The following is a 12930-nucleotide window of genomic DNA, read 5'->3' on the forward strand; positions in this document are numbered from 1 at the left end:
GAACTAAAGCCTGTGTGTGTGTGTGCAATACACAAGGCCAATACTTAACACTGATGTATGTAAGTGCAAACACACCACAGGCTCAGTAAGTGCGCTGGCCTGCAGAGTTTAAGTGATACTCTTTGTGCAGTGCTGCCCAGGAAAGATAGTAAGACAGTAAGACAGTAAGACATACTAAGTTATTCTACAGAATTTATCAGCAGAAAGGCTTTGTTCTGTTTACTTATGTCTCTGAAAATATGAAAAATAAAATATAAAAAGGTATATAAAGAACACCAGTGATAAGTGTCAGGAACTGTTTTTAGGTGAAGAGTTTGGGATGAGGGAAAAAAAGTCCACATGGAGTTACTGGGGTTTCCTCTAATCAACACAAGATTTTTAATAGATAGGAAACAATGAAACCCATCTATTGCTAGTTAAAAACAAAATTTTAATGTGCTTACTGGGATAGTCCTTTGTGGGGTTACCAAGTACAACTAATTTTAGCACAAAACAACAAATTTCCTACATACTGTATCTATTTCCCCAGTTCTCAAACAGAACACTCTGGGCATGGAATAAAAAAAAAATGTATAGAATGCTCTTTGGGCAAATATTTACAGCCACATTCATTGTATATTTCCATTGCAATTCGAGATGGAGGTATTTCACTTGTTTTTGTGTATGAAGTTTCCAAACTTCTGCATAAATCCCCGGAACTTGTTTTCATTGGGGGAGTAGGAATGATAAGCCCCGGTCTTGTAATTCAGCATCGGGCTGGCCCTGCCATAACCGCCGCCCAGGGTTGCCGATTTGACTTCTGGGCGGTTGTGTGTACTGGTAACGCTGCTCGCTGGCTGGATGGAGCTCTCGATCTTACAGAATGGCTCGAACCGACTGTAAACTCGCTGGTTGGTGGAGTGAGATCTCAGAAGCTCACTTGGCTTTAGCACCGGAGAAGAGGTTGGCCGTCTGGCAGGGGTCCTGACCGCGCCAATCTCCTTGGAATCACGGTACTGGATCTGTTCAGTATTAAATCTCGGGGCGGAGGCATCTCCAGCTCTCTCTGAAAGCCTCCTCTCCACAGGCCGTGGAGAAGATGCTATTCTACTTTCTTCTGCTTGGTAGCTCATTCCGGGAGATGTGCTAACCGCTATGTCCTCCTTGCTTTTGTGGATGCTGCCTTGGGAATTTGACGAAGAGGAACGCTTTCTTCTAGGAGATGAATCAACTTTGGGCTCGGATTTCTTGGGCTTTTGATTCTCTTCACCCTCAGAAACCAAAGTGTCAGAACTGCTGCACATTTTGTAAAACGCGGGCGCCTTGTTTTTAGCTAGGTTTTCTCTCTTTTCTGGGGTTAGACTAAGTAAGGACCTTAATTTCTGAGATCCCTTTTTCAAAAAGCTCGGGGAGGCTTTGCCTTCCTTTTTAGGAAGTTCTTTGTTGGGTTCTTCCTTATTCACATCGAGCAGAGCAGCAATGGAAATAGATTTGGTGGCACAGGCACTTGGAGGGTCTCTCTTAACAACCCCGTCCTCGTCTTCCTCTGTGCTGTGGGTCACATTGTGCATACTTTTAGAGCTCTTCAGCACGTCCTCCTTGGGTTTTTCTGGTTGTCGAATCCGATTTCTGGTAAGGGTGCTATAAACGTAATTCTTGCTACTTCCATGATCTAAGTTGACTTTTGAGTGGTCAAAGGATGGGAAACTCCGCCTTTTGAGCAGATTGTCGCTTTGCTGATTTTTGGCGTTCTCCATCTGCTTGTTGACGCACAGGTTTGTATAGATACAGTTGTTTAATTCTGCTCGGCCATTTGTTCTTTGGTTTAAGACTTCTGTTTGCTTTGGGGGGACCTGCAAGCTGTGTATTTTTGGTTCCTCTGATGGCGTTGGGAGCTTGGAGGTTGATTCGGGTAAAGGTTTCTCTGTCAAGGGCGGTGCCTCTGTGGAGCTATCTGGGACCTCCTTAGGTCTATCACTTCCTTGAGAACCGATGATGGTGGAGTTCGAGGAGCTAGTTGTACAGCTATTGACTTCTTTCTGCTCCGGTAAAGTTGGTTTAAACACAAACGAGGGGCGTAGCCTCGAATGAGTGTAGAGTGCGCTGGCTTTCACGGTCTCGGGGGTATCGTAACCTTCAAACCTGTCACCGAGAGTGGAGCCATTTGACTCAGGTGGGGCTTCTGAATTGTCGTTCAAGTACGATTCGATTCTCCAGCTCCGCAGGAAAGACTTCGTGGTGTTCTCCAGAGTTGGCATCCGTTGTTGTATGAAGCGGATATGATTATCTGTCCCGTTAAATGACCTGCGTACATTTGAATTCCTCTCTGCAAGATTTGTTGTTTTTCTCTGGGCGAGCCGATCAGCAAAACTCTGGGCAGGAATGTTCTGCTGGCTTCCCTGCCCTCCCCGTATTGAGGATGCCACACTAAGACTGTCCGAAGGCCTTCTCCAGCGTCCAGGGGCATTATTGGTCCGATTCATAGCTCTACTGAGCAACAGGTACGGTGTTGTTTCTGGTTGTTCCCCGGCGTAACTATGCCTCTTCCAGTTTTCATTGATCTGACTGGGTTGGAAGTGACGGATTGTGCTCGGACCATTGAAGTTTGGAACAAAATGAGGCTTGTAGCCGTGGTTTCTCATGCTGTGCTTGTCCTGTTCATTTAGAGGATATATCCCTCTGCCTTTGAAGTAACTAGAATCTAGTTTATGAGTTTGGTCTTGTCTGCCAAAAAGGTTTCTCTGGCTGGAAACTGAAGCTAATGAAGAAATAGATCGCTGGTAAACGCCATTCTCCCATAAAGCTTTGCCTGGCTTCACCCTTGCTGATTCTTCCTGAGCAAAACAACTTGGGACACAGGATCTGGCATACAACGTTCGGAATTCTTCATCAAACAACTCTACAAGGTGTCCTGTGATTACCTGAACCATACTGAGATGAGCTTTTTCAAACGACCACATGTAACTGAAAACAAAACAAAGGCAAAACATTTAATTTTGGTTAGAGATTAAGGACATCGTAGACTTCAACTGAAAATGTCATTTAAAAATTACCGGAGAATGCTCATGCTTGTTTTTCTTGGCTAGCATATTTAGAATGTTTTAATAACTACACTCTTATAATAAACATGTACACGCACACATCTTAAATAACAAGGCAACTTGACTTCTGCTTCTAGGTCTATTCAAAAATTTTTATAGTATTCTAAAAGCTGAAAGAAAAGTGGTTGTATATTTTGTGTCTACATATGCAGAGATACTATGGAGTTAAGAACAACACAATTCACGTGTTCCCACCCAGAAGGGTGAGAGTGAAACAGGAGGGACTTGACTGGCCTCTGGAAAGCTGTAGACACATGATGCTGGGTCTACTTTTCTCATGTCCAAACTGAAGGCCCAGGTAGCATCACCAATGTCCTAACACATCATAATGCACATAAAGACCTGTGTTAGTGCATATAGTCTGAGCCCTAGTTCCTTCAGATTCTTATCTCTGTGGGTTCCTCCCCATAATTTGGCATTCAGAGAGCTGTAAGGAGAGCAATTGTGGGCTGTTCCCTCAGTCAGTAATGGATAGGCTTTAGTGTATTCAGTCTACACCGGATTATAATGCTTCTTATAAAACATGCGATTTAAGATGCCAGTCAAGATCTCTGAACATTGTACACAACTTCTATGAAACTAAAGTTTGTAATGATTTCACATGGTTTAATACAACTTTCAAGCCCTTTGCTACATAGTTTTGACTTGAGGGAAATTTTAAAGTTTCATACTAATATTTGAATTTAATTTTTGAACACATAAATTGACTAAAGTCACGTACTGGAAGAAATAGATTGTTAATATTTTTTACCAAAGAATATATATGATACTGTAGGTTGATGTTAAGGTGACACATGATTGGACAGTGGAGAGGTAGGTGGGAATTAGTCTGGAAGAGCAGAAGAGATTGAAGGAAGTGAGATTCTGAGAGGAAAAGAGATGGAGGTAGATGTGCATGTTTCACTTGGTGCATCTCTGGCTTGATGAAGTTGTTATTATTATTTTTAAGGGTTTTTATGGGTCTTTTTTATCTCATATAGAAGGATAGCTTATATCTTTATCCATTAGCTGTAAACTTATTGTGTAGAGAGTTTGTGGATTGAGAATTTAATATATAAACCTGCTTGATAAGCTACAATGGAGTCATGTTAGTACTGGGGAGTGGGGGAAAGGAACACGCTGGGGCTGTTGTATCCACCAAGGACAGAAGCAACAGGGGTGACAGAGTGAACTGTGCCAGAGTTCTTAGAGTTGACACAGAGCATCAAGTTAGAAATGTCCATAATGCCAGAGGGCCCTGCGGGAGCTGGCACAAGCACTGTATAAAAGGTTAAATGTCTTTTTCAATATTTATCACAACATGAAACACTGTTTATTGGAAAACAAAGTGAGACAAATTTTTCTACTGATTGAGTATACTATTTATATCGGAAAAAATTACAAATATAAACATTTCTTAAATGTGCTGAGTAAAACTTAATATCACAAGTGACACTATAATCTGGGAATTTGTCATTCTGATATGCTCAAGTTTTTATGTTACATCTCACGAATTCACGGTATATGAGGACTATTTACTATGTACTCTTTATGTGAATACTTAGGCCAGCAGGATGATGTAGTTAAGAGAAATAAAATGGAAATCAATAGTGAAATACACTTTCTGAGCATGCAGACAGAAGTGGAGAAATAAAAATAAATTAAAAAAATAATTTTTCAATTAAACTGAAACTACAAAGAAGGCAAAGTCAGAAGCAGTAAGCAACAAAGATGTGTTAGATTAGCAGGCGTGCAGAAATCCCCAGAGAAAGTGCGAGTCAAAAATTATGGGCAGGTAAACACAATGAAAAGGAAAGGAAGCAGTAAGTGCCACAGTTTAGTCCATCACTCAGACAGACAGACAGAAAGACAGATAGACAGACACACACACAAATACATACACACACACATACATACACATACATACATACAAACACACATACATACACACACATGCATACATACACACATATATACACACACATACACACACATGCACACACACATACACACACATACACACACACATACACACATGCACACACACAAACAGAGAGAGAGAAAGAGAGAGGAAAAAACATACCAGATCATACTTATCTAGAATAATGAGTGGTATGAGGGTCTTGGGAAATGTGTACATATGTTTGAAAGCTAAACAGAAAATTGGTTGATTTTTTTCCCAAATTCAGATGAATTGTAAGATAAAGATGTGTTTGGGATCACTTTTTTAGTGATTATCTGTATTACATACTTGAAAGATCAGGGATTGAATTTACTATAATGACTAACATATTAGAATAAAGCATAAACCTAAGGTTGTAAAATACTATAAGCCCTAAGCGTTGAGTTTATAGAGAATATAGGACAACTGGAAAAAGTTTCCTTTAAAATGCTGTCATAAATCGCAGGTTAGAGTGAAATTATAGTTGAATGTTTCAAAGGGGATTCTGAAGGGACCAGTAAGACACTTGAGGACGTCTGTGTTTCTCTGTCACTAAATGTGTCATCTATGAGACATGAGGTGCAGATACACACTGCCAGTACTGAGGTCCTATGTGCCAATGTCCAGTGTCTGCTGGTGACATTAACCAGCCTCACCAGATTCCACATCCAGTTCATGAGTCGCCATCCCCTCTTCATTCTTCCCCAGACCTGTCTTTGTTTTGGTTGCATTTGAGACAGTGATTCGAGCACAGTTTTAGGCAATCCATTCACACAAAGCTCTTTCTGCCTCTGTCTTAGTGAAACCACGCTTCCAAGTGTCCTCTTAGTGGCCCACACAAAGCAAAGCAAGCCTCTGAACATTCTGGTTCCTAGAACTAACCGAAATTAACAGGTTCTGCTGACACTGATTCTAAAAATTCTCACAATTCTTTGTCAATCAAGCCATTGTGTTATAAGCTAATTGACACTTTAGCATCTTGGTTTCCATATTTGTCAAATGACACATCATAGAAGTCAATGACGACCGCTTTGTCATATTCCAATGTAGGACTTTCTAACTTACCTAAAATAAGGTTCAAATCCTTGCCCAGCCTTACAGAATGCTCTTATATATTTGTGCCCTGGGATGGCCATGGGGTCTTCTTGCCTTAATCTCTCCCTCTCCTGTTTTTTGAAGAACACTTTTCATTTACTCATAAATACGCAACACTAATATTATGACAAACATTGTTAATATTAAAAGAACATAATGAGATATCTAATAAATCCGCTGGGAAACAAAGATAATGTAAACATTTACTTGACTAAACGAACCCCTCAAAATAAATTGACCCTTATCAAGAAACCACTGGGTTGGTCTCTTCTGGAACATACAAAGCCATTTGGAACCTGGGGTTATTAGTGAGTACCGCCATACCCAGCTTGTTTTCCTTGTTCTTCCTGGATAGCTTACTACCTGTCTAAGATGTTCAGTTATACATTCTTCCCCTCTGTCCCCAGATGTTTGCAGTTACTCTTTCTTGTTAAAACTGTTCTTCTGAGCCTTTGGCTCACATCCTCTTAGAACTTTGCGGCCATTGCATTCAAAGTACTTATCTGACCACTCATTACCTTAGTTCCCAGAGTCTCCAAATATCTCCTATTACTAAATGATACTTCATAGTGTACTATGATTTTGTTAATCATCTCTGATGTTTGTTAAAGAAAATTTTATCTCAGGTACCCTGTACAGCTTGTTGAGATCTATATCCCTGGGTATGGTGTTCTAAAGATAATTAAAGTATTTAATTAAAAAATATAAGATAAGTATATTACTCTTTTAAAGTTAAAAACAAAATCTAAAAGTTAGAAATGCTTCTATTGGCAGGCAATATGTAAGGTTCCATTAAATCTGTTATTGCATGCATTGGTTTCATTTTCTCTCTTATGAACTGTTTAAAACATAGCAATTGGAACAAGGAAGCTCCCCCCGCCCAAACACACTCACAAACCAAAACAACACAATGAAAGACTCTAACCTACTGGTGAAGTGAGAACCTTAGAAGAAGACATTTGTGGAATTCGAATATCAGGAACAATGAAGCACAGAAGCCTGGTAGCTTAAGACGCCATTCTCCCCTTGAGGCGGTGAGCCATGCTTGCAGAGCTTAGTGCGGGGAGCATGAGGAAAAGGTATTTTTATAATTTCTAGGCAGATTAAATTAAAAGTTGAAATCCTGTCTCAAAATAAAAAGGACTTTAGAAAAGAAAGGCTAAGAGAATATAGACAAATACAGAAATGTCAACAAAAATGAAAGAAAAACCAGCAGAAAGGAATTCCAGCCCTGAAAACAGCAATGGCCAAAGCAACTTCTTGCTAAGAATTTCTTCTCACTCTCCAACTAAAGCACATAAATCAAAGGAATGGATAAAAATTCCAGAACCAAGCACTGTCTGTATTCATGACCCACTTTAGATCTAAGGACAGACACAAGCTAAAGAAAAAAAATGATATTTTGAAGATGATGCTTAAGATAAAAGCCATCATGGTAGCAGAGAAAACAGACTTTAAAGTCTGAGAATTTATCAAAGGCAAGACATCATATGATGGCCCAAAGGTCAGTTTTAGTTTAGCAAGAAGATATTGTCTGTTGAAATCACAATTAACGCTCATTCATAATTTATGAGTAAAAATCATCATTTATAACAACTGTGTTTATATACCAGGTCTTTGAAGTATAGTAAACAAAACAGGATTTAAAATGTGACTCAAACATTATACTTTCAATAATGGATTTGTAAATAGTTGAAAACACTCTCAGACAACAGGGATAACAGAAACATTCAGAACACCCAGCAAAGCAGAACTCACTTTCCTCTCAGTGCCTACACAAACTCCTCCAGGACAGATGATCTATAAACCAAAAGTAAGTCAAAATGAGGAAAGGAAGACTTGAATCATCAAAGTATCCTTTCTGATAATGGTGGAGGGAAACCAACAGCATAAGGAATATTAGAAAAAAAAAATTCTATCTGAAGTTGAGCTATAAATAAGCAATTCAGAAAGAGATAAGAAAAACAAAAGGAAATGTGATTTAGAAAAACATGGATCCACGCTGCAGAAATATGGACTGTGTTTTTGGCTTGAGCCCTGTTAGCCTACAGTGAGCATAACACATTGTCAGTCGGTAGTGGGGCATTTGGGAAAAGTCATCCATGTGCTGAAAAATCTGTGCAATCCACTGTGAAACAAGAGCGATAGACAGAAGAGAAGGCAATGGACGGAAAAACAAGCAGGCAAACAAAACAAAACACACACACACACATACACACAAACAAACAAAAACAAGGGGAACCACTGGATGAAAGACCTGAGAAGTCAAAGACAGAAAGACAGACTGACACTGACTGTCAGAATGAGCCTGTGACTCAGAAGACTTCTACCCCAATGAGATAATGTCTCAAAAATTCCAAAAACAAAACAAATTCAACACACACACACACACACACACACACACACACACACAGAGCAGAAAGTGTAGAAGGCACCAGAGGAAAGGAAGGTATCCAAAGTTGTTGTTGAGCTTGTGCGTGCGCATGCACATGCACCTAACTTGCTAACACATGTGTACACACATGAAACAGAGATCAAATGTCTATTCATTTTGTGAAGGAAAGCAAAACACTCCGCCAGTGCTCAATTCCAGCCCAGTTTCAATGATGTGAACCTGGATTTCTCACGGAGGAGAAATTTGTGCTTATACCGTACTGGAAGAATGGGGACAAGACTGGAAAGTAAACACTGGTGGGTGGAAATAGACCTCCTTCGTCATAACGAAGCAGTAAGAGTTAATAGTAGAAATTCATGAGCTGGAACACGCAGTCCAATGAGATTATTTAAGAGCTGGAAATCAGTCGCATGAGGCAACTCAAGGCAGAAAACAGCAGCTACACGTTGGACTGTAGGCCTGTAATATTATTTACATTTTAAAACCATACACAGGTATTTAGTTGGGTTGAGAACACGTTCTCTTCCCCTGACAGGGCATCATGCATCAGTCATAAACTGTCGAGTATAGTTATTAATTCACATACCCAAGGTGAGTTAAGAACTGGGGTTCCTGGCCAGTGGGCTAAACCATAAAGACCATGGGATTGAGCAGTAAAAGTATATTAGGTGTGGCATGAATTTCAAATGTGACCATCTTAATGCTTGATTAAAAATAGCACCTCAGAGACACTGACTTTTGGGAAAATCTGGTAAATTTTACACAGGTGATAATATTTTAAAAAGTGTACAATAACTCATTTTCAGTGGGGCTTAGGGGCTCAAAGCTGTAACCTCTGCACTGAGCAAGCGCAGACGGGGGGCCTGAAGTGAAGGCCTTGTCTATAACAAATAAAAAAAATTCCTTCTGAATTTAATATACATAAAACACCCTACAGATAATCATCAAAATACTGCTTACGATCTCAGGTGGGGATAGCAAATACAAAATGTTATTTATTCATTAACTGCAATGTGTGGTTTATTTCATCAGCATACATCAAATCCCTGTGTTTTCCTAGATAGTCAATCTCTTTGTGAGCTGAGGCACACATGTGGCTATGGGTACTGCAGAGTCCAGACATCTCTGTAGAGGATGAGCCTTTAGAATCCAATGGCTTCCAGGGAAGAAGGCGGGTACCAGTTAAAGAAAACATTTTTCCCTGGGTGTGGTGTTACACACTGCATCTCAACATTGACCAGACAAGATCTAGGAGAGTGGCAGTGCCAATCTGAATTATATACACCAGCCCAGGCCACCTAAGGAAACTTTGTCTAAAAAATGTAAATAAAAAGAACTAAAGAGATAATAATAATAATAATAATAATAATAATAATAATAATAATAATAAATTAAAGAAAAAGAGAGGAAAGGCAGAAATGTGTAGATTTATGTTAAGGCATTATATAATTGGACAGGGAGTGGTAGGCAGAGAAAAGAAAGGAAATCAGAAGAGGAGGGAGAGAGAGAAAAGATCAAGATGAAGCTCGAGAAGGATGATCTGGACCCAGGTGAACTTAATTGGCACTGGGTCGATATAAATATTTTAAGGTATTTTATAGGTCACTTATCTCATATAGAAGAACAGTTTGCATCTTTGTTTGTTTGATGTAATCTTACTGTGTAGAGGGTTTGTGGATTGAGAGTTTGATATATAAACCTTTATAAAAAGCCATCGGATATTAGGGTCATGTTTGTGCAGGGTGGTGGGGTAAAGAAACACCTCGCGGCAGAAGCACCAGGGCAGATGGAGTGAACTGCTTGGGAAGGGAATTCCCTAGAGAAGGCGGCTTGAACCAAGCGACAGAGTCCATGGGCATAGCTCCATACCAAAAGCTGCGCCCTCGGAGTGAGACGGCAGGGCTGATGAAGAGATAAGCCAGCAATTTAATATTTACTGCAACAGAAATGGAAGTAGTCAAGGAAAGAAAACAAGTAAGGGTGCCCACAAGGAAAACAGAAAAGATACACTGTAGTATGGAGAATTCAAACTGTTTTTAACTAGAAGGAACTAGGTTTTGACCACACTGGCTTATAACTATGATATGACAATTTGTTAGAATTGTTTTTTATAATAAGAAATTCAGCCAGTGAGGACAGAAGAGATGGCTCAGCGATTAAGCACATATACTGCTTATCTAGGGAGTCTGAATTTAGCTCAGCTGAGCAATAACAGACATGCTAAAGGGGATGTGGGGAAAGCCCATGAGACTCAAATTACACGAAGCACTATCGGCAGCTAAGGAGTGTCGAGAGCAGGACAATAGGCTTCCCCAAGAGAAGAGCACATGCAACTTTAGTCCTGAAAACACACATAGAAGTAACAGCACATAGACGGAGTTATCTCTATCTCTATCTCTATCTCTATCTCTATCTCTATCTCTATCTCTATCTCTGTCTCTGTCTCTGTCTCTATCTCTATCTCTATCTCTATCTCTATATCTAATCTATATCTATATCTAATATATATATATATCTATATCTATTTATATATGTCTGTATGTATGTATATATGACTAATTTTTAAAAAGAAGCCATGAGTTTGAAAGGGAGCAAAGAAGGGTGTATGAGAGGTTTTGGAGGGAGAAGAGGGAGGGAGGGGAAGGAGAAATGAAGTTATTTGATTGAAATCTCACAAAGTAAAAGAAATAAGGTAATCATTTAAGGAGATGAACAGGAATGGCAAGGAATGATGAAAGGGAGGGTAAGGAAGCAGGCAGGAAACATTCTATATGGTCTTCCTGCAATCCATACTTAAATTACTATGTTATGGTTCTTTGTACAATAAATGATACAAGGAAAATAAAAGGTAAAAGTGACAATGACTTACAACATATATGTGTGTGTGTGTGTGTGTGTGTGTGTGTGTTTGTGTGTGTGTGTGTGTGTGTGTGTGTGTGTGTGTGTGTGTGGTGTATTTAAAATGATCTTTAAATGACACAGAGAATGGAATTAGTAAAAAAGGTTTGGACGCACCGTAATATTGTCTCCTCCTAGAAACTTGATTTTGTCCTCTAATCCTCCCCATGGCCTGTGGTTAGAGAGGCTTTGTCGATTTGGCTTTGTTTGGTTTCGGTATTTCTTAATTAAAGTACTTTTAAAAAATCCATATCTACCATAGTAGCTCACCTCCAGTCATGACACCATTTAACTCTCAATTTCTATTGGCCGCAACAAGCAAGATAATTCTGTGTTGAATATAATGTTCAACGTTAAGTTGCAGAGCGATTGTGATGACTTAGGTAAGGAACATGATGTATACATTAAGTAAGCTCAATCTTAATTAAAAATTCAATTAAAACTCCTCTAAAAGTGTGTCTGAACAAATATATACACATACAATGAGACTTTAAAATGACTCAATGATTTCATGTACTAGTTGTAATTTCTGTCCTTAACAAGCTGTCATTTGGAACTCCAAAGAGATACAAAGGAGGTAGGTAGGTAGGTAGGTAGGTAGGTAGGTAGGTAGGTAGGTAGGCAGGGAAGGAAGGAGGGAGGAAGGGAGGGAGGGAGGGATGGAGGGAGGGAGAATCGAGCCTCCCCGAGCCTGCAGCAAACATGAGCAGCAAACAATAAAGTCTTAAAATAATAGCCAATATTATGGTTTGGGTTACGTAATTACACAGAACTTCCATGTAGTTTGATCCATGATCATGCTAATTTTATATAAACCAAGGCAAGTGCTGATTGAGTCACTTCAGACTCTTATTTTCTTTTGGATCTTTACATGTGTCAAAAGCAAAGGCTCAACTCTTCTGGCCTGTTCACATCCACAGCTCTCTGGAATCTTCTCCATGTCTTCTGTGACAAGCCTATAGTTCCTTAGTGACCTGGGCTTTAGAAGCAATAGAGTTTTTAATTCACCCGTTTATACAGATTTTCTCTGTATTATACTCAGGAATAATGCATTTCTGGCTGTTATTGAACAATTACCTGGCAGTGTTTACATTCCCAATTAGCCTGACCAGGTCTAGCTGCAGTTCTGGCTTTCTTAGATACTGAATACTCCAAAGGAACATCTTCCGGTGGGCTCTTCAAATTGCTAAATTTCTAAATTTTTTGAGCAGTTTTTTGCACATTGATTTGTTTCTATAATTGTCTAATGTTTGTTTTTTTTCCCATTTTATTCATTGATTTCTTTTTGTTTTGTGCGTGTTCATGTACGTGTATACCACACTGTGTGTATGGATGTCAGGGGATAACTAGTGAGCATTAAATCTCACCTTCTACTACAGTGATATTAGGAGTCACACTCAAAGCATCTGATTAGCAATAAAGGCCTTTACAGGCAAAGTCATCACTCAAGCCTTTCTTTTGGTACTTGAGACAGGATCTTGCTATAATTCTAACTGAACTTGTACTCACTAGGTAGACAGCGCTGGTACTGAACTCGTGGG

The 12930-nt window shown here is 39.5% G+C and overlaps 1 protein-coding gene across 1 annotated transcript in view; it reads right to left on the reverse strand.

The window, feature by feature from the left end:
* Positions 1–647: 647 nt before the first annotated feature.
* The window catches only part of FAM83B (family with sequence similarity 83 member B), a gene marked incomplete at both ends in the record, with an annotated part of 47169 nt that continues 34886 nt past the window's right edge, over positions 648–12930 (reverse strand). Inside the window, one exon of the mRNA XM_080934448.1 lies at positions 648–2943. Coding sequence (XP_080790574.1) covers positions 648–2943 — 2296 coding nt within the window. The remainder of the gene's footprint in view (positions 2944–12930) is intronic.

Source organism: Micromys minutus, assembly GCF_963924665.1.
Source record: "Micromys minutus genome assembly, chromosome: 21".
NCBI classification, from domain to species: Eukaryota; Metazoa; Chordata; class Mammalia; order Rodentia; family Muridae; genus Micromys; species Micromys minutus.